Here is a 22,804-nt window from a genome sequence, read left to right as displayed (position 1 = left end):
GAGGAGACCGCCGTGCTGGGAAATAGAGCCACAAAAAGCGACGGCTCCCCCCCCCGCGTCTCAAAAAGAAAAAAATCTTAAAAAAAAAAAAAAAAAAAAAAAAAAACGTGGGACTGGAGTCTTAAAAAAAAAAAAAAATTAAAAAAACCAACCAAAACCCCACCCTCACGCTGACACACAATCTCGCCCTTTCGGAGCGTTTTCCTGACGCGCACTTCGTGGCGCTGCCTGCTGAAGGTGCATTTGTGTCGGTAGCTTGCTGGTTGGGGGCTTTTCTGGTTTATTTTTTTTATTTTTTTTTTTTAAGCTCTTCGGCCTTTGTGGTGCAGTGCAGGAAGGGGAGCATCGGCGTTTCCGTACTACAATGGGAACTTAAAATCCTCCTGTGTGCCTGCGTGCCTCCATTAATGCTTCAAACCATAAAATACAAGCGGTTGCCTTTTGCATTGTCTCACTGTATCACCTTTTACTGTTCCAGCCCTTCTTATGTGCGAGACGCTCAGTTATTTTTCCTCTCAACTTTCTATTTTGATGGAGTCAGCGTTTTTCTGGTTTTATGGTAATTACATTGGCATAAACCGCTAATTGGCTGCAGTGTTTAAAGGTGGTCAAAAAATCATGACCATAAACAACGGTCAGCTTTCTTGGTGGAACCAGCAAATACCTAGGATTTGCTGTCCAAGCAAGATCGAGTTAAACCTATCAAAAAATAAAAAGTTTAGCTCTAGACAGCGTTAATCGGGCAGCTTGCCATTTTCTGTGCCCCTGAATTTGCCTGGTACTTTCCAGGCAGTGCTTGTACACCTTTCCCCCCCCACACACACACACACTTTTTTGGCGATTAATTTCTGGACACTGTTGCCAGGCAGGAGATAAAAGGAAGCCGAATTACTAAATTTAATCTTACACGGCAGACTTTGTGCAGATAGCTTAATGCTGTTAAAGAGCCATCTCTATTTCACTTTAACTAGGAATCGCCGTGGAAAGCATGATTTCCATTACAGATCTTGCAGGCAGGCCTTGAAATGGCAGCAGTTGCAACTGTGTCACTGTTCAGAGGCGGGATTATAAATTAAGGCAAATGAACCTCTGCTTCTCTGTAAGGTGAATCTGGCAATCTTGCCTACCCTTCTGTAGGTAAGGTTTGGCCCTGCATCCAGCAGTTAATATGAACGGACCAGAGACCCTTGTTTCTGGGACGCCGCGTTCTTAACTGCTGTAACGAGTGTGTAAATCTCTTTTATTCTGGAAGAGAAGCCCATGTGATGTATAAAAAGTGTGCAGGTGGAATAGCATGTTGTTGTGGTTTTTTTTCCCCTCCTAGACGATGACAATTCAGAAGAAGGCCTTCACACCATCCATTCGGGAAGGCACGAATATGCATTCAGCTTCGAGCTTCCACAGACGTAAGTGCCCGCATGCAGTCCTTGGGCCCTGCTGCCCACCCGCCTGAGCAAAACTCCTGCTGTGGGTGGAGGGGAAACCTTTTCAATGGTAGCAGGAATTGTGCTCCGACATGCAGCGGAGGACATAATCTCATTAAACTGAAGAGGTTGCTTTTAAACTGATACACACTTCCTTTGTCTTTTTTTTTTATTCCACAAAACTTTTCAATGGTAGCAGGAATTGTGCTCCGACATGCAGCGGAGGACATAATCTCATTAAACTGAAGAGGTTGCTTTTAAACTGATACACACTTCCTTTGTCTTTTTTTTTTAATTTCCACAAAATGGGAGCTCATTGCTGCCCAGTTGCTCACTTTCTTTTGACCAAGTCCTGCTGACTTACTAGGTCTTCCAATATTTTACCCCTTCCCAAGAGGAGGGAGAGGAATTTGAACTGTCACTGGAGTACTGCAGAGTGGCTGAGATACCTTCTAACCCAACCAACAGTTTACTGGAGCCATGCAGACCAGCAGAACTAGAGATAAGATCACAGCTGAATTGTTTGGGCTCAGTCTGGAACAGATGTGGCAAGTTTAACTGTTTGAACAAGAGAGGAGGTGGTTCTCGCTTAAATAGGATGTATGTACCCAGGCTGGCCTTTATACAGAAAGCCTGGATGGAAATAAGCAGAAGGATGGGGTGGATGAAGCAAGAAAAATTCCTGTACCTAATCCCATTTGTCTCAGAAAGCAAAGGTGAAGCAAGAGTGAGAGCAGAAGTGTTAAGATCATTACCCACCCCCAAAGTCCGAAATGTGTAATGTAGACATTGTGAAGGGAAGATTTATACATAGAGGACTTACCAATATGGAAATCGGCTAAAAATACAAGTTTCAATAGAAATAAATACACAGGAACAGAGGGAGTCTCAACATGGATGGAAAAAGGAGCCTTTTGCTGTAAAAGGCAAGCAGTGAAGTCATTAAGGTTGAGAAAATTTGGCAGCATGTTATGTGAAATACCTCAGTACCTAATATTAAAGCTAATGAACCATCTGTTTGTTAGAGCTGCTGGTTTTAGCAGAACCTGCAGATGATAAACGCTTTTACCGGTCAGTTTCAAAGTGAACAGCACAGGACTTTACAGTAGAACTTGCTGGAAGAGTGGAGAAGACCTGTATACATAGAGATTTTTAAAGACAATTTAGCATTCTGTGCAAATCTCAACTACAAAAAGAAATAAGGCTAATACTGATCTTGCCTTGGAAGGGGCATTTAAGTATGAAAAGACGAAAAAATGTTACACACGAACATGAAATGCTTCGCTTGAAGTGAAGCAGATAGCCAGCAAAATATCACAAGCATTGGTCAAAACACAGGTTCTTTTTAAGGGACCTGAAAGAATAACTGTGAAACCAGCTGTTGATAATACTGAAAAAACAAAAGCTGGTATTAAAAGCCTGAAGTTTGACACCGCCTACTTACTTGTTATTCTGTGTCCATAGAATACTTCCAAAATTTACTTAAACTACAGAGCAACAGCGGAAAGATGACACGTTGGCCTTACTGATTTTTGCCCTAAAGAATATGGGGCAGGATGAAATACTGAAGACCAATTAGAAAATCCTTTCGTTTGGATTACTGGGATAAAAAAGTAAACATTTCAGATGTGCAAGTAGAGAAGTCAAACCTGTAACTGAAAGAATCATTCTAGTTGAAGTACTAGCATGGCTAATATTACTCCCTGTGGAAGACATGGAAGTTTTGCAAATAATTTATGTTTAATTTATATATTGCAATGTATTCAAAACTCAGTATAATAGAAAAAATTTACTTGCATAAAAATAAGGAAAAAATAAGTTATGGAAAACTACTGTTAATTGGAGATAACTGGAATATAAAGATTTTTGTCTTTCATTTTATGATGTTACAGGAAAAAAAGGTGATGCTGAAAGGTTTGGAGATCCTTTCCACTTCATTTTTCTCCAGCTCCCAAAAAGGACTTCTTTCATCTGCCAAAGTTCAGAGCAGAATAGGCTTGATGATTTTATGTGTGTGTGTATATATGCTTATATATGTACATCCGTATACAATATAAATGTTTTAAGCTGGTCTCATCAGGGTAGAGGAAAATTAGAAGGTACTCAAAATAGCCTCTCTCTTCAGAACTCTAAATTGGAATATTTACTCTGCTTAAGGCAAAACAAACTACAAAAGTGCTGAGTTGCAGCTAAAATTAAGCTGACACTGAGATACCAGCCAAGTAAACAATAGACAATGATTTACAAAATACGATATCCAAAACAATAATTGGTTGATACTAATGCTAATTTTAAATTGGTAGTCCTAATTTGGCCTTAAAAGGGCATGCTTTACTCTAGATGTGAAAGTGGCCTCTTAAGTTTAAAGGAAATGTGTATTCTCCTGGCATTTTCTAGTACAATTCTTCAATTGATTCTTAAAATCTATGCAAAACTATAGTAGGATGAATCGGAGATGATTTTTTCTCCCATCTTTAATCTTGAATTTTTCTGAGATATGGAAACTTTGCAAATAAGTTACGCTGCATTAAATACTACAGTGCATTAAAAATGCAGTTCTACATACTAATCCCTGATCTGATCAATTGTATCATTATTAGACAGAAAGACTTTACTCAATTTTGACCTTTGTGTCCTGCACAGACCACTTGCTACCTCATTCGAAGGCAGACATGGCAGTGTGCGCTATTGGGTGAAAGCCGAATTGCATAGGCCTTGGTTTCTACCAGTAAAATTAAAGAAGGAATTTACAGTCTTTGAGCATATAGATATCAACACTCCTTCATTACTGGTAAGAATTGACAGAATTACTAATTCTTTGTTTCTGGCATAAAAATAATGAGGTATAATAAGTGAAACAATATCCACATCTAATTTTACCTAATATTTATTCGCTAGTTTAATTACAGCTGATCTTCTAAGCATTACTTCAGTTCAGCAACTCTTTAACTACTGGTATTTTGAAAGCTACATTTTCCTGTACTTGGAGTTGCTTCACATTTAAGATACGTAAAATGGCTTTGTCAATTTAAGTTGATAATACTAAATTGTAAAATGTCACAAAGAAGGAAAATTTTGTGAACTGTTCCACTTTGATTTTTGAATAATCTGTGGAAGGAACAGTGAAACTTAATATTATAATGAGACTGCTAACTTAAAAATGTAAAGCAAAAAATGTACTGGCGTGCATAATTGATAATTTCCATATGGATAGTTTTCTACCAATGGGGAGAAATTATCATAATTCGGTATAGTCTTTTTCTGAAATGTCATTTCACTAAAACAATTTCAGTATCACAACTGCTTTCAATGAGGATTTGATTTCAATCTGGCCTTAAAATTCCTTTTCTTTTTTTTCCTCCTCTTCCTCAAGTTCTAATCTATGGAGGGGGAAAAAAAACTCAGAGTCCATTGAAATAGGTTTCTTGTGTGTATGGGTGAAAAATCAGACTTGCAAAGGGACATTGGTGTTGCACAAATTCCATTAAAATCAAAGGACTCGCATTTGACTTTAATGGGCTTTGGATCCAGTCCTGAATCCTGATACCATGTAAAATAACAAAGTCTGTTTAAGATAGATGAAACAGGATCATTCCAAAACAGAGCAAATAGCAGGAGTCAGGGTTACAGTACTTTCGGTTTTTTAGTTACTGTTTCTGAAATACAGTGTACTGGAAAGATGTTCTAGTTTACTGATAAATGAAAAGCTCTGCCAACAACGTGTTGGGATATGTAGGCTATAAAGCCTTTTCTTAAGTTACACAGTTTTTATGTATAAAAACTGTTCTAAGTGTGACTGTAGCATGAAGCGTAGCAGGAAAAGCAGTGTTAATGCGTAATGGAATCAGAATAAACGTCGTATCTGTATAGTGCCATTTAAACTGCTTGAGTTTTTTCCTATAAGTAAAACTAGCTATGTTTATCAAAATATGTAATAAATACATCATTAAAATAACTTTTTGTGTTGATTAAAATAGATGAAGAGATTCATGGAACTCTTAATTAAATGGGCAATGTTGTTCTTTTCTTGCAGTCACCCCAAGCAGGCACAAAAGAAAAGACTCTCTGTTGTTGGTTTTGTACCTCAGGCCCAATATCCTTAAGTGCCAAAATTGAAAGGAAGGGCTACACCCCAGGTACGTAACAGAAGTAATTATAGGAAATGTTTTTCCTTCCCTCTTAAAATGACAGTTTGTACTTACTGCTTTCATTTAAACGAAATACTTAAACTATTCTTACCACCTCAGTCTGCATTTGGCAGTCTTATTGCCAAATAGACTTTCTTAACTACGACTAATTTTGTTAACTAATGCTAGCTGTGTCTCCCGATTGTCGAAGGACATCTGCTTCTATTAGACCTGTGCATTTCTCTTTTTAGATTAGCTCGTGGTGATCCTATCCCTGTTAGCATCAGTGGATGTTTTTCAAGGTAGAGCATTGCTGGCAGCATCCGGTGCATTATAACAATACACAGAATGTGGTGATTTGCTTAAGCTGCCTTGTAAATACAAAGAGAACATGAAATTCTGTTTCGTTTCAGGTGAATCAATTCAGATCTTTGCTGAGATTGAGAACTGCTCTTCCCGTGTGGTGGTGCCAAAGGCAGCCATTTACCAAACGCAGGCATTTTATGCCAAAGGGAAAATGAAGGAAGTCAAACAGCTTGTTGCCAACCTGCGTGGGGAATCCTTGTCATCTGGCAAAACAGAAACCTGGAATGGCAAACAGTTGAAAATTCCACCTGTTTCCCCTTCAATCCTCGACTGTAGTATAATCCGAGTGGAGTATTCACTGATGGTACGTTGGATGGTCTGTTTCACTCGAGCATGAGTAGTTTTCTGTCATTCCTTGCAAATTGCTAACAAAGCATTCTATGCTAACTAGTTACAAAAGAAATACATATCCTAGTATTAGCGTCCTGACAGGAGTTCTGTAAATCAGTTTAAATCATGCATGTCCTTAAAATAGTTGTGGTGTGCCAGCTAAGCAAACGTGTTATGAGTAGGCGACATTTCCATGTGAGGGCTCATGTTAAGAATCCTAAGCTGCTTTCGACTTGGGGAGCTTTTTGTCTTCATTAGGGGCATTGGCCCTAAAGCAGACAGTAAGAAACTTGTGGAAAATTCCATGGACAGAGAACTTAGTCTAATAATTATGAAGTAATGAAGTACTCGTACAAACCTACATTTTAATCATACACCTCTTTTGTTGTTGTTCTTTAGGTATATGTTGATATTCCAGGCGCCATGGATTTATTCCTTAACTTACCACTGGTCATTGGTACCATTCCTCTACACCCATTTGGTAGCAGAACATCAAGTGTGAGCAGCCAGTGTAGCATGAACATGAATTGGCTTGGTCTGACACTGCCTGAAAGACCCGAAGGTAACTTGACGACACAAATCACAATCAATTTGCTAGTCTGTTTAGATTTTTGTCTGCTTTATTCATTGCTGTTGTGCAAACAGACCCAAATTACATCCTTCGTAATAAAGCCCACAGGAAATTCCTTCTGGCTGTTTCCTTGCCACCTGCTTGTTCTGTGTAGAAAGAACAGGGTTCCTTCCCTGCCTTCCTCTCTCAAGGACAAGCAGTGAAATCCAGCTGCTTGGACTGGAGGCTGGCACAAGGGAAAGCACAGGATGCCATTGTACCTGTGCAGAATTAATTCTGCCTCCCGTATCCCAATTGCATCCTTGGTTATAAGGCATTGTAACCTGTCACAATAGCACTTTACGGTGTCCTTTACCAGCCTTAGTAGCCAAGGCTTTGTGAAAACATAATGTAATTCATGTCAATGGGAAATCTCTCTTGTCAAAGGAGAAACGCTGTAGCTCCTTCCCTCTGTTTTCTCATACCTAATAAACATCCCTTTATATGTACACATCCCAGACTCAGATTTGTGGGGTCTGGAGGAATGCCACGTTCTATCATTACTACCTGTACAGAAATTCAGTATTCTGAGTTTTCTTTAAATTTTAAGGGGATAATTAAGCCACAATAAGCAGTGGTCAGTCTGCTCTTGGATTTGAGCATGGTCTTGAAACAAAACAGCCTACCCTCCCTTTCACATTCAACGACTGTTAAAAAGTCACTGAAGTAATTTACCTACCTGCTGGTGCCTTTTACAATGATGAAAGTTTAATAGTTAATCCTGTTACATATTTTGACATGCATGAGACCTTGTTGCTCAAACTGCGTGTGCCTTTTCCCTGCAGCACCTCCTAGCTATGCAGAAGTGGTCACGGAGGAACAAAGACAGTCCAGCCTTGCACCCATAGGTGCTTGTGATGACTTTGAGAGAGCGCTTCCAGGACCATTGTTTGCATACATCCAGGAGTTCCGTTTTCTGCCTCCACCCCTCTATTCAGAAGTAGGTACCTCAGACAGAATATGATGACTAATTCACTGTTTTTCTGAATTCTGTCATGTGAATAAATGTAGGAAGTTGTTTCTCCTTCCTAAAATTGGGAGAAATCATTAAACTGATGAACAGGGGATAAGGCAGCTTCATTTTAGCCAAGTGCAGGTGAACTGCATCAAGAGTTTTCAGGATTCTTCACAATTCTAATGCTTCATAGAAATTGCCAAGCTCTTCTGTACCCTCTTGGCAACTTCATTAAAACTTTGCATTACATACATAATACATTGCATTGGTTAACACCAACATTTTGGGTCTATAGATGCACAACATGCTAATGTTTTTCAGCTCTACTTCTTTCTAAAACTACTCTTTCTGTGCATGTTTGCTTCTGCGTATGTAGTGCTTTCAGAAGTTCCACGTAGAGAAGTTACAAAGGTATTCTTTCTGACTTAGGTAAAATAGTGTCCTTTGGCTAAATCTTGCCTGAATTCACTGTTGATTTTTTCCTTCTCGAAACACTAATCTGCTATTGAGTGGGCAGAGAGGGGCACGGTTTCTGTGTGCTGGAGATTTCTCTGAGGACTTTCTATAGCTTAACCCTAGAATACAGCTCCTAAGTCCTTTTCATTTTAGGTCCTTAAAGATTTAGAAAGAAGCCTACTTTATCCTCAAAAACAGTTGTATAAAATTAACTGATAAGAATGTTGTCTAAACTATATACTGTACACTTAACCTATTCTTACTACCCAGTTTTGGAGACCCAAGTTAGCAGGTTGTTCCCCTTCTTCCTTTTCTAGAAAGGAGGAGGTAAGGTGTGGAACATGTGAACTTCTAAGACACTTTATGGGGTGTTTGAGGATTCATTACTTGTAAATTAAAAGTAGAATGACTTTTTACTGATAGCTTTTGAAGCAAAACGTCTTCTGAAATGAACTAAGTATTTCTTAAGTTACATTTTTAGTGATGGGTCAAGCTGTCTTTTTAGTGTACAGTAAATAATTCAAGATTTCTGTGCTACTAAAGCAGATTTTTTCCAGTTTTTTTATTACTTCTTTGTGCTTATCCTTAAATTGCCGTTGGCCTGTAGTTCAAAATTTTCCACCATGCTCAATCAGAATTTTGTCTAATTGACGAGAGGTTTTTCAGTTATTTGAATAACCTTTGGACTGGGGATGCCATTTATCACTATGATTGTCTTAAACTTGTGAATTTGGTGGGGTTTTGTTTGCATTGGTTTATTTCTAGCAATTGACTTTAACAATGCCTTGGGTTGTTTTGGGTTTTTTTTCCTCTTTTGGTCAGATTGATCCAAACCCAGATCAGCCCACAGATGACAGACCATCTTGCCCCTCTCGTTGAAGGAATCCATAAAAAGCTGACTTGACTTGGGTTTTGAATCGTACCTGCCGTGTTGAAGGTCAAGGCGTCATAGTGGAGACATACTTTCAAAGGAAGTGGTTTTGCTCTTGCCTGTATGGTGAATAAATGAAAACAACCTGTGATCATGCTTTGAAGCCTACAGAAACATTGTAGGACTGCTCCACATGCTTGAAGACCTGAGCTTTCCCCCCCCCCTTAAATACTGGCACATACTAGGAGCAGCCTTACTAACCTACAGTCATGTGTGTCAAAACACTCAAACCACATTGTAAGAGAGGGATGGCTTCCTCTTATGATTTGGAAATTTGCACATGCTCATTGCTTATGTTGTGCGGTTCAGTGTCACTACAGCTTTTTCTCATTATTTGTTTGTGGTCCGCACAATAAGGAGCAAAAGAAAGCTTTGACAAAAAAACACAGCAACAGACTTTGACAAATGCACTGACTTTTCTTTTTTTTAATTTAATAGCGCCTGGACTTTACCTGCATATGCACATGCTCAGAATTGTCCTAGTAGGCTGATCATGTATCACCTCTTCAGCTTGGATCCTATTGTGGATTTATTTACAAACATCAAATGCCTTCAAGCCAATCCTTCTTGCTGTATGTTTTGCAGCCTACTGTAGTAGATAAGCAACAGATGTGGGGCTGGGGTGGGGGGGGTGGAGAGTTAATAGAACGAAACTAATAGACTTCATCAAGATTGTATACCTTCTTGATTTCTTTTAAGAATTTGTTGCCTTTCTACTATTCTCGCAAAGCAGCATTTTGTTACAGACTGCCTAAAAATCACTTAATCTCAGGTGAACTCATCACTTGCCAAACTGTTGGAATGCTATTTGTTTTGTTACGTTGCACTGTTGAGTTACTTCTTTTTTTTTTTTGTTTTGTGTTTGTGTTTTGTTTTTGTTCTTTATTCGAGAGGGGGATCTGGAATAGGGACATACACAAAAGTTAGAAAACCCACCCTCATTCCCATTTCTCTTTGTATGTTAAGAAAAGAGTGAACTCATCACTTGCCAAACTGTTGGAATGCTATTTGTTTTGTTACGTTGCACTGTTGAGTTACTTCTTTTTTTTTTTTGTTTTGTGTTTGTGTTTTGTTTTTGTTCTTTATTCGAGAGGGGGATCTGGAATAGGGACATACACAAAAGTTAGAAAACCCACCCTCATTCCCATTTCTCTTTGTATGTTAAGAAAAGAGATGTTCAAGACCCTCATTCCCATTTCTCTTTGTATTTAATAAAGAAAAGAGATGTTCAAGTTGTGAAGCTTTAAAAGAAAAAAACAAAAAGGCACAAATGAAAGCCGCACCAGTAGACACCAGCTCAGCCTCAAAAGCATTTTAAAAGGAAATAGTCATACACTGTCTAGATTCATAGACAGATTGATATCTCAAGTAGTAGGGATGGGAAGGGAAAGTAAATTTATTTTTATATATAGTTACCTAATCACCAAAAATTCTATATGTAATGAGTCTCTAGTAGAAAGTATATTTCAAACTGCAGGAAAAGCTTGGACTATGCTAAGAGCTCAGTTTGTGCACTTTGTATTATCTTCAGGGTTTATGATACTGTAAAATAGTAAGACTAGAGGTATAATTAAACTGGGCAAGATCAGTGTTACCAGCTGTACTCGGATACCAGTTAGCTAGAGTTGCTTTGATGATTGCATCTTCTGTGGTACTCTCAAGAGCTTCAGAACAAACAGAACAGCGAATTTCACCATACCTTAATTCAGACTGCAAGAAATTCTACGGAAAGAGCACTCGCCCTTGAGTGTGCCCCAGGGAAGAGAAGAGTGCAATGGAGCCATTATGATGTGCTAACACCAATACCAGCACTTAGATGCTAGAGATTTATAATAAAAGTCAACTTTCCTTTTCAGAAATCGTGTAACACAGGCCATTGACAAAGGGACACGCTTCTGGTGTTGACGACTTAAATCAAGATGTAATCCATCAAGTATCTATCTCCTTGTGCAATAAAACAGCTCAGAAGGGAGCGGGAGCGGGGAGGCTGGTGTTTCTGCGTGGTGCTCGTTCTTAAAAACCTCTGCCTTGGTTTTAAGGCTTCATAAATGCGACACGATAGGCTTTTCCATAAGTGGCCTTCATGAGAACATGAACGATACTTCATGTTTCAAAAAATGACAACAGGGTGATAAAATATTTAATGAGTCGCGTTTTAAGTGATTCAGTTAAAAGGCTTGGGCTTTGAGCAGGAATATTGGACGAGAAGGAAATTGGGTGATGTCTTGCGTTATTAGGCCAATTTTGTGAATGTCCCTTCCCTCCACCCTCTCCAACCAGACAATTATAAAAGCTGATGGGATCGTTGGCATAAAAGGGCATTTGGTGGTTTTACTTTTTTTTCCTTTTTTGTTACTTTAACAGACTAGGGAACAATTGCTGATATACATAGCATTAAAGTACTTCTCACAATATAATGGGAAATTGCATATGAAGCAGGATTGACCAATATCGTAGTAATTGACATGGCATCACAGCCTTTGTGATTAGAGTGAAAAAGTCTATAACCTTACCAAATAAAGAGTTTCAGTTTAAATTACGTTGTTAGTTGTTCAGAGGCATTACTCTTCCACAAGTATTGGTCAATTCTCAGCGTTACAAAACATGAGGTTCACAGTTGTAGCCCAGTATTTGATAGAGAATTCTGATCTGAATTAGGAAAAAGTAAGTAAAATCCAAACATTAGAGAAACAAAGTGCAATATTAAATGTTTGCTTTATAGATTATATTCTATGGCTGTTTGTACTTTTCTTTTTTTGTTTTTAGTTTTGGTGCTGAATATGTCCTTGTAGACTCTGTTTCAAGAAAACAATATGTGGAAAACAATTTAATTTTTCCTATTGCTCTTCCTTGTGGAAAATAAACTTTTGTAAAAAAAAAAAAAAAAAGGCTTTTAAATGTTTTCAGCGTAAGTCATAATTCTTTATACATGACCTAAATATTCTTTTCGAAACATGTCTGTGCATAAAATAATAACTGCCATGATCACATAATACAGGAACTCGCTATAGGAACACATGTACTGCCCGCCTCAAACTAGATGGGGAAAAACTTGTTTCTAGAACTACACCGCCGAGTACCACGAAAGTGCGGTTCCAGCACCCCCGGCCCCTTCTGTTTACATCGGTGACCTCTCGGGGCCGGGTCCCAGGAGGGAAATGGCAGTTTCCTACCTCGGAAAGTGCCAGTAACTGGCAGGATACGCACGCCTTTCTAGGACGCTCTCTCTGTCGCTGCTACCGTGGTGACCCTAGTTCCAGGCGCCTGGTCCTTTCCAGGACATGGGGCTGGGGGGCAGTGGGGGGGCCACGCGCGTTTTGGTGGGGCTTGGGAGGAAATGGGGGAAGGGGAATGACTGGAAAGGTCGGGTTTGCAGCTGGGACTCGGGCACGGGGCTTGGCCGTGCGGGGTGGAGAAGGTGCCCTTCGCCGTTCCCTTGGAAGGGCCGGCGTGACCAGATGCTGAAAACGTCCGCCCGCGATCTGCGCCCTGCTCGGTGGAGCTCCGCGAGGTATTCGTAAAGCTCCCCAGCGTGCCAGCAGCGAGGCGCCGCCGCCGCCGCATCTCGCTTCCGCATACCGCGCACAGCTGAGCCTCTGACAAAAGGGATTGTCGTCATCCTTCGGTATCAACATGTCGTTTGACCTAAGAGGAGGTTCAGCCGGCGAGCAGCCAGGGGCTCGGGCAGCCGTCGCGCCCTCTTCCCCTCTGTTGGTGTTCAGGGTCCTGGGGACCGCCGCGTTCCCGTAGTACTGTACCCTCAGTTTAGCGGTGCAGCTGCCGATGCGGACAACCCAAACATCTGATCTGACTCTCCACATTAATATGAACAGTAGGACCTCCCTCTGTGAAACAGAGCGTTTCAGCTTAATTTTGAGTTTGTTAATGGTGGAGAATCCAGGCAGACCTTTAAGGGTTTTTCCCCTCCTCTTAATAACACTGTTGATCATTTTTACCTGAGTTCTGGTTCAAAACAGTAAGAAACATAAAATAAAAGATCATCTTTCATTTTGTTCATCTACTTGGAACTCCTTCATAGCTGGGTGACAATGAGAATATTTTTTTTCTAATGCCAGCACAACGCTTCGTAGTAACCAAGTCTCTAATGCTATGTGGCAGTGTTAGAATTCAAATTAGCATCAGCATCATTTAAGGGACACACACTTCTCGCAGTTCTGTGCAACGTTTTCTTGAAATCTCACATTCTTGGACCAGCATCTCTACTTAATGATTAATTTAAGCTTATCGTCAGCATTATTATAAAGTTGGAAGTTACCAAAGTTTTATTATTTTAGATCTGATTTTCTTTTTTTAAAATGCAAATGTTTCTTATTTCTGAATATTGAAATACCTGTGCGCACGTACAAACCTGTGCTACACCAGGAGGTAAAAACAGTGGCTCTTCCACGTCCGCTGTCCATAAAAATGTACAGAAGGGCGGCAAATTACAATGCTTGAGCATCTGAGCTTCTGACAGACACAAGGCAGTGTTGCAAAACTGATCAACACCTTTTCTGGCGATCATCTAGCTAAAACACGTATCTAGCACTTTTTAACCCCTTCCGAGATTTTTGTGTTTTACAGAAATGAACCGCTGACTGGCCATGAACTCCAGCCACCTTAGCTTTCCGCAGCGCGGCCACGGGCACGAAGCCCAGCTGCAGAACTGAAGAAGGGTCTCCAGAAGCAGCGCGTGAAGCTGGGCGTCCACCCGGCAACGGCTTTCCGCTGGAGAACGTCTTTGCCCGGGCGAGTGCTGCCGATTTGAACCAACCCCTGCGACCTGAGGTACGCGGCTATGGGCAGCTCTACAGAGAGTCAAATGCCCGACGTAGATTTTCGGTAGGCTAGCGCTGCAGGAGGACAACTGCTCCCGGGGACGTAGAGTCCAGACTTCCCGCGTGTCGCGGATTTTGAGCAGAGCCCCCCCTTTCAGAGGTCCGCAGAGACTCGAGTAGGTACCAGGAGTTGCACTGCATGACCGTTACTGTGGATTTCAGCTCCTAGATTTTGGTTTTTTAGTGAAAGCCACTTGCAAAGGCACATTGTCAGGCACGTTCCACCTGCCCTCCAGACCGTATCCTGGAAATAGGAGAAAAGTAACCTATTTCTTCTCCTAGCAATCATTCACTCCTGGAACTTCCCCACCTATCTACAGCATGCTATTTTTAGAGCTGGATCTCCCTGTCTCCTGACCTAGTGGACATTAGGACAGAGCGGTAGCTTCTGATTGAAGGCCAGGTGATGCCATGAAATCAGAGTTGAGCAGCGTACCTTTCACCTAATCCAGCTCATAACGGGGAAGATTCAGAGTTCAGAAGGACGCTGCGTTTTGAGTTTGCTTCAGGCAAAGCCTGGCTATAATAAATGTTTATCGTATTTGGATGAAAGACAATGACCTAGAACAGAAAAGGTGAGAGCTTTAAATATAACACAAAAATTGAGTCATTTAAATGTAAAATGTATTTTTAGGGGCGGGGGGAGGTTTAAAAAAAAAAAAAAAAAAAAGTCACATCCAGAAACTAATCTCCAAGTGCAAAGCCTGGCACTGCAAATTCCCTCCGAAAATAAAAAAAAAAAAAAAAAAAGTCACATCCAGAAACTAATCTCCAAGTGCAAAGCCTGGCACTGCACTAATTCCCTGCCGTTCCAGCAGCAGAGTCTGATGTCTTATACAAGAAAAAAATGAAATCTCTCTAAGATGGTGCATTCCATCTACCACGAGCAGCTCCCTGCAGGGTTTCCAGCCGGGGACGCTGGAGGGAACAACCAAGCGCACAGCGGTCCCCATCGCTCCCGCGCGTCACTGCCGAGGGACTCTCGCCTTCCATCTCGAGCCTCGCCAGGCTGAAGCGTGCCTTTGACTCGCCAGCTCTCCACCAAATGCTTGGGGATGGGGAGGCCAGGACCCGTCAGCTGTTTATTGGTTTAATAAATGTTATTTCTAAAATGAACTGATGAGCGTGATGCCATTCAGTCTTTCTCAAAGGAGATACGATACTTTTGTTTCCAGCTGAACACACGGAGGGAACATAGGAGGAGGGGAAAAATTATTGCAAAACCTAATATTATTTATTTTTGTCTGAAAATTAATGCAGTTGCCCAGATCTGAGCAAGGCCTTGCTGCCATTGGACTGCCTGGAATCAAAATGAAACTTCCCACTGGAGATGGCATTCAAGGCAGAGCTGTCATGGTTGCCCATCAGCAAAAAACCAGAATTTAATAAATCCCTCTGTGGTTCGGTAGCTCTGTAAAAGGTGTAGAGTGTTTACTGGGTAATGACTTCTGATTAACCATTGATTTTTTTTTTATTATTTAGACCCTTGTTTGGAGGCCTGCCCTAAATCAGTTGAAGTCTGTCAACACCAGTCCATTTCTTCTGTAAGCAGCCCATTTTTCCTGGTTAGCGTTGCTAAGAGGATAGATCACCATAACATCTTCAACTCCGACTTCAAAATTTATTTCAGTATTAAATATGTAGTATAAACAAAGAGAAACCTGCATCAGTGTTTTACAGCTATTTAATTATCTCCCATAAATTAAACTAAACGGTCCTCTTACCTATCTTTTAACAGGCTAAGACAGGAAAGACAGTTTTACTGCTGCCCATTATTTTTTTAGTGCATCAGACACCATTTATTGTGACAGAGTTGTGCACCTCTAAAGCAATAAAGCGATTCATCAGTTGTACCACATAAAGCTATCCTCCCAAACAAAACAAATTAAGAAAACAATACCTGGCCTTTGCAGAAGTAGAACAATGTAGTTTAAATTAACTTTCAAACCAGAAGACTCTGCTTACTTTTCTTTCTGATTTTCCCCTCTTTTTTCCCTTATAATTCAAAGTAATTCAAAGTAATTCAAAGGAAGTAACAAACTTCTCTTAATCCCTTCGCTGTCTTCCCTTTCCTGTATTTTATTCAAACTTTTTAACGCTTCAAAACATCCTACCTCTTTTGGTGCTTATATTTGCTCTTATATCCTATGCCACTGATAAAGCCTCATATAAAGCTGGATTTCCTCAAAGAAAATCCCTTTCACCTACCTTTTTGACCTGAAATGCCGTCCCAGAAGGCACCTGAAAAGCCGCTATACATTTTCTCCCCAAAACCATCTTTTTATTGAAAAAACACCAGGAGTAGTGATTAGATAGAAGACTTCTGAATTCCTAGTACAAAACTTAACTTTTTATTCATGGTATGACCCAGTAAATAGGCAGTTGCAACATGGGAACTATTTTAAGCTATTTCAGCACTTTTACCCTGCAGTATCTCACAATGAATGCAAATTGACTTACCTTGAAGGTGGTTTTATCACAGGATAAAAGCATACACAGGAGCAACTAATATTGGAGTACACCGCAGTGAACTCATATATTTTTACCTGTGAGATAAGACATCCTACCGCTGTTTCACAGTTACCCCTCCACCCCCCCAAAAAAAAAACCAAATTAAGCTTTAAATGGGTTATAAACATCATTTTCATGTAGCTAACATATGGAAACCCTGTTCTAATGAAGGCTATATTACCCTACACTCGTGCTGAACCTTTTTGCTTACCATATGCAATTAGAAAGTAATTTTGAAATACATTCACTTCTTTGGCATATATTTGGTACTCTTCCATGATTTTGCATGCCCTAATACTAACTAGCCTTCTGGTGCTACCAGATGAAACAAGAAAAAATACACTTGAGAGCATGCTTAGGGTTGAAACAGAGTACAAGCAGCACATTGCTTCCATTTATTTGCTGCTGCAAAAGGCAAGCTCCGCTGTGCTAAACCTTACTCTCTTGGCAACTAGTTGATAAATACAAAACACTCCAACAAGTCATTTCTTTCTCCTTGGCTCCCTGTGAGCAGATCTGAAGTGGAAGAAGAAAAGTTGCTATTACTGCAAGCAAAGAGCAGCGCGGGGAGAAGCAAGAAACCCAAGTTTTTCACTGGCGACCGGCCCCTCTACCCAGAGCATCCAAGCAGCTGCCGACAGAGAAGCCAGACACCTCACCCCTGACGAACACATGGATATCTTTAGCTCAGTAGTGCAATCTGCACTTTGTAAGTGCGCTGCAAGAGGAAAGTCCCTTGCTGAATGCAGTGAGAGCCCTCCAGGAACCTCTGATGGAGCAAATTCCCCGTCAACCTTCATCACCTCCATCACCTGCGTGAGCCCGCGGAGATAACGTGTGCGCGCACCCCAAACACATGCACACACGGACCGAGCAGGCTGCGGATGAGCAACAGCTCTGATTTATGTGATCCAGAAGTCTGTTGACTGGTTACACAAAACAGAGATCTTGCGAGTTCAGACAAGGACGTTTTGGACCTGGATGCGCTGTTGTATTTTCCAACCTTATAAGAAGATGTTCTGTTTCTGCAGCCCATAGGTCTTTCTAAATATGGTGACAGTTTTAACAAGGGGTTTCAGAACGCTGTTACAGGATTATTGTAGGGTGCTCTGAATTGCACCCAGGACCCGAACCAAACGCTTTTCTCCAGCCCTCGTGCAAAGGAAGTTGTTGACAGGAGAAGCAAGCGCTCTGGTGACCTTTAAAAAGTTTCACATTCATAAATTTTAACCCAGGCCTCCAAGAAGCTTTAGGGCTAGTGTTGTTACAAAAAGACAAAGAGTGAAAAAAACCCTAAGAGCAATGTAGGTCCTTGAAAAATAAAAACTACCGGGGTTCGTCAGTCGCAGCAGCATGTGCCATGGACATAACCGGTGTGACATCGCAAGGAACCTCGTCACGGTGCCGTCTACTTAATTTGCTCCAAGGCAGTGGGTGCCATCTATTTGCCTTCAGTCACTCAGCAACGTTGAACGCAACACAGTGCCGCAAACAAGGTACGGTGCAGACCGCAAACGGGGCGGCTCCGGTGACGATGCTAACTGCAGCGCCCACGTCGTGGGCTAGCACAGAACACCCTACACCGAGCAATGTAAACACGGGCACGCATGTTAATAGGGGTGCCACGGGAACACTGTGTCTTGTCAGCAGGCTCCAGACACCGTCCCCTTGAAGCAGGGATAGCGAAAGTGCACTCTCATCCGCGCCAAGGCCTGGCTGACTCTCAGGAGCAGCTGCAAAGAAAATCAGTCCCTTGGCTCCCCATATAACTTCTGTAAAAGGTGCTGCTGACACCAGCCTGCTCGCCCCGTCCGGGGCCGGGGAAAGGGACCGTGTCACCGTGCTCCCCGGGAGGGTCAGATCTGTCCACACTTGCATGGGCTTTATATTCTTGGCTTCTCCTCCAGAATTCACAGCTGACACTAGTTATTTCTAGGAGTTCTTTCTCTCCAAAAGGAAAAAGCAAGGGTGGGGGAAGAAGATGGTTGCAATTATTTAAATAAATAGCATGTAAGCAACCGGTCTTATTAAAGAAACAGAAATAATTGGCTCAGCCTTTTTACGTCTTGTGTGCTTATATGGGTTATGACAAGCCCAGTTCTCCACAATTACTTTTATGAGTGCACGTTTTGCTTCTACATGATGTTATAAAAGTGCATATAGCTAGCGAGCTTTTTTTTTTCTTTTTTGGTCTTCATATTCCGTAAACATAGAAGAGGCAAAAATGATCATCAAAAGTAAGATTTGTAGCTCACTGACATTGTTTACTGAGTTAAAAAGCTAAAATTTCTTCCGTTCTGTTGATTTCCTTGTAGTTCACTGACTTGATTTACTTTTAGCTCTTTAACTCATTTTCTTCTAGCTCTGATTCATGACGATGATATTACTAAACCTGCAGAAAAAGAAATTTTCAGCTTCCCCAAACATCTTTATTTCTGTGGAAGAAAACTGATAGAGGCGTGCTTCACTCAAACCACACAGGATCAACACAAACCAAAACAACCAGAAAAAGGCAGTTCTGGGGGAACGGCTGGACACTGATCTACTAAGAACATGGTGTGTTCCCCTACACCAACATCTAAGCAGTCACTGGTGATATGCCTAGATATTTCACATGTTGCATGTCTGTCAAATAAATCAAAGATCCAGATGCAGAATCTGGCAATGATGACATTCTGCTGGTGACTTTCAACCCATAAGCTAGTGAGTACGACACAGAGAATATTGTGGTTTTTAATCAGATGTGTTATTGCAGGCAGCTGTTTTATTTAAAGGAAAAATGACATTTATTTCTTTCAGTTCATCAAACCAGTATTTCAAAAACTTCTTTTTTTTTTCTTAAAGGAAAGGTTCTAAGAGGGGACCGCTCCCTCAAATCACAAAGAACAATCAATGAAAAATGTGGCATCAGCCTTCAAAATATCACCTCCATAGAATGACAAGGAGGAAATGGTTTAAAGACGTGTATGAATGAAGGTAATGAAATTTAAACCATTACTTCTGATCTGGAAGGAATGCAGCATCCTACAGGGTAGGCATACTGTAAAATTGAAAGACACAGTCTAGCTCGTGCAACCTACTAAAGGCAAATCTACTGGATGCGTTCTGGTGTTTCTCTTTGTGACTGTTTTGGCCCAAACCTGAGCATTCTGCAATCAAAACTGCAGAACGCCCTGCCGGACTTGCCAGCTTCACGAATCCAGCATGGTGCACGCAGTGCACCTACAACTGCTTATCACAGCACATCTAATATCTCCCAGGCTGACGGCACACCGATTATGTCATTGGCTCAGGCACATGGATTCATTTTGCACATGCTCTGCCAGCTTCAGAGGAACTTCTGTAATTCATTAGTAACATATTAGGTAACATGACAAGGGTTTGTTTTTTTTCTGTAGCAAAACAAACTAAACAATTACTGAAAAACATACTGTATTGCAGATTTTTTCCTCTAAGTCACTGTGTGTTTCAGAAAGCTGGAAGTCTTACCAGCCAGCCTGCGCTGTGTTTTCCAATACCCACATCGCCTCCTAATAGACACTGCTCTAATTTCCATTGCTCGCTAAAGCAACCAGCGCTCTCACCGACGCGTTTTTTTGTCCCGTCACTCTGGACGGACAGCAGTGGTGTCCACCACTCCCGGCGGAGCACTCGGGTAAAGAAAAGTACGTTGTTCAATGCAGCTAAGCCATAGGCAGCACGGAGGATCGCCGCTTTGAAGACCCGTTACCTGCAGTTACATTTGCTGGCGTCCCTCTGACAGCGCTGGGCACAGAAACACATTCCCTGTGCTTGCCTAACAAGAGGTTGCCCAAAGGTGTGCCAAAGGAAGGAAAGCAAGTGTCTGGCATGCCCCGTGTTCGTGAAACCCGGTCTCTCAAAGTGCTGTGAATACCTGATGAGTTACCTACAACAGTGGCCATCGACCAAACTACAACAACTAAATCTTACAGCTTACAATGACACTGTTTTGTTTATAATACCACGTTTTGCTGCCTTTCTCTTCAGAGCCGTCAACAGGGTGCGTATCAGCCATGACCGTGAGAGACAGAGATTTCAAAGCACGAGCTGACTATCCTAATAACTCTTAACAACTGCACAAGGAAAGGTTAACTATGGTTAACCCTTATAACCTAATATAACCTCACCTTTTTAACCTAATATAAACTACAGTTGTGGTCTTCCTTTTAATATAACTATATTGGTGCCCGTCTTCTCCTTTCGTTCATCCTCAGGGTCAAAGCTTTAAGAACTATTCAATGTTTATGCTATCCATTGGAAACCTGCTTTTCAACAGATACTTGCTTAAGAAAGCCTTTATTTATTACTGAGACTATCCAGTGTGCACTGGAGTTAATAAAGATGTGCAAATAACCATGGGATAGAAAGGAAAATTTCTAATTTGCTCTCTGAATTTGCTCCTGGTGACCTGTGTCTTTGAAGAGTGGATTTATAAGCAACCCTTATAGCCAGATGTACTGTTTAAATGGAACTATCTAATCTAACTGCCACAGCTCTATGCTAGGTCAACTGTCTACCAAAAGTTTAGCCTTGATCATTTTTACTAAGTACAGCATTTAAGCATACATTTTTTGTGAATCCAGAGTAATTCTTATGCCATAAAAGCCTTAGTATGCAGGAGACAGTATTTGAAAACCATCTTAGTGATCTAATTTTACAGTCTTTATAATAACATATTAAGTATTTTGAAGACCACTTTCCCACCTTCATATACTTTTTCCACTATGATCTCAGTAGAGTCTTCAAACTTTCGAAGCTGAGCAGGCTTAGAAATTTTCAAAAGCAATATGTTCCACATACTTTCCATTTCCCACATCTTACAGTATGACCATAAAGTGTTAAGTGAAGCCTCGGATAATTTTGGATTTGAATGAGGTTTCATGTGAGTGAATCATAAGACACACAAGCAGCACTTTCTGTAAAGAGAAGGGAAGGATTCCTTTGCCAGGGAGAGATACCCAAATGATTTCCTTCATTATGGTTTTTCAAGTCCATGTGCTTCTTTTTAAGTAAAGGAAGACTAGGCAATTGCTATAATCAGCAACACATTCCAGCTATTCTAGTCTAAAAGACTACATCAAGTAACTTGACAGGAAAAAAAAAAATCTAAGACATTTCATTTTAAGATTAAAAAATAAGATGCTTTTTAAGCAAACAAACAAAAAAGATACTAGCAATTTACTTTCCATATTTAAAATGCTTTTGCTTCTTTCCCCATTAATGAATATAATAAGCAACCCTCTGGAGGCTTAAAACAAAAACTTATTTCCTTACAAAAAAATGTTTTAACCTTTATTTTGTATGGGGCTACATTTTTAAAATGTCCATTGAAGCTAATCTGGTAGAACATAGGTTTTAGAGCTCAGGTAACATGACTGCATATGAAATTTCTTAGTTTCCTATTTTCATACAGGTGCTTGTCATTTGGATAGACACTGAAAACGGAATTGACGGACTAGTCTGTTGTTGCAGAGTTTCTTATAGGTATTAACTATTTTAAATTCTTTGGTATATATAAAAGAAATGAAAGGTGATTTTGGAGGTAAGCTCAACAGATTCGGATGTCCCTTTATTTATTATCTGCTCTCCAAAGGTTTGGCATGTATTTGGTAAGTTTTGTGCCATAAATCTCAAAAAAAACCCCTGCACATGAAATGCACCAATTTTCTCACTTCTGTTTTCTTTATACACATTCAATCCATATGTTTGAAAAGCTTTTAAAAGCCACAGTTATTAAATGTATAATTTTGTTAGGTTAAATTTAGAAATAAGAAAATACATTGAAAAAAGTGCATTAAAAATGAAAGGCCTTGTAAATGACACATGCCTATTTTTGATTTATGAAGAGTTCGGGCTTGGAAAATGATTTCAATGTAAGAGCAGGAAGACAGCTGGTGTGTGCATACCAGAACATACAACTGCCGCCTGAATGAAATTGCCGTATTTATTGTTAAAGACTAGGACAATGCTAGGACGGCTCTAAAGCTAAATCCTGCAAAACTTGCTCTGAGGGAGAGCTGCCCCTGCAGTCTGGGTCCAGCTGTCGTGCTATTCCGACAAGTTTTATTCCTAGCCTACTGTAAACAGGAAATCAGAGCGGACAAGCCGGGAAAGAAATGCGAAATACCCCATTAAACGTGCTGTGTAATGAGCTGACGAGACGTGCTTGAACAGAGGCCTTGCTTAACAGGAGCTGAGTCATGTTTTTGCAAACCAATGCCTGGTTTCTCCCCCC

General features: G+C 40.7%; 1 protein-coding gene across 1 annotated transcript in view; it reads left to right on the top strand.

The window, feature by feature from the left end:
* Positions 1-10,025, top strand: part of ARRDC3 (arrestin domain containing 3) — a 14,726-nt gene extending 4,701 nt beyond the window's left edge. Inside the window, exons 2-8 of the mRNA XM_009288275.2 lie at positions 1,325-1,406; positions 4,068-4,215; positions 5,458-5,560; positions 5,965-6,221; positions 6,647-6,809; positions 7,643-7,797; positions 9,091-10,025. Of these exons, the coding sequence (XP_009286550.1) occupies positions 1,325-1,406; positions 4,068-4,215; positions 5,458-5,560; positions 5,965-6,221; positions 6,647-6,809; positions 7,643-7,797; positions 9,091-9,147 (965 nt within the window). The 3' untranslated portion in view covers positions 9,148-10,025. The remainder of the gene's footprint in view (positions 1-1,324; positions 1,407-4,067; positions 4,216-5,457; positions 5,561-5,964; positions 6,222-6,646; positions 6,810-7,642; positions 7,798-9,090) is intronic.
* The last annotated feature ends 12,779 nt before the right edge of the window (positions 10,026-22,804 follow it).

Source organism: Aptenodytes forsteri, unplaced genomic scaffold, assembly GCF_000699145.1.
Source record: "Aptenodytes forsteri isolate BGI_AS27 unplaced genomic scaffold, ASM69914v1 Scaffold41, whole genome shotgun sequence".
In the NCBI taxonomy this organism is placed as follows: Eukaryota; Metazoa; Chordata; class Aves; order Sphenisciformes; family Spheniscidae; genus Aptenodytes; species Aptenodytes forsteri.
The sequence above is the reverse complement of the archived record's forward strand: the minus strand, read 5'-3'. Positions and strand labels throughout refer to the sequence as shown.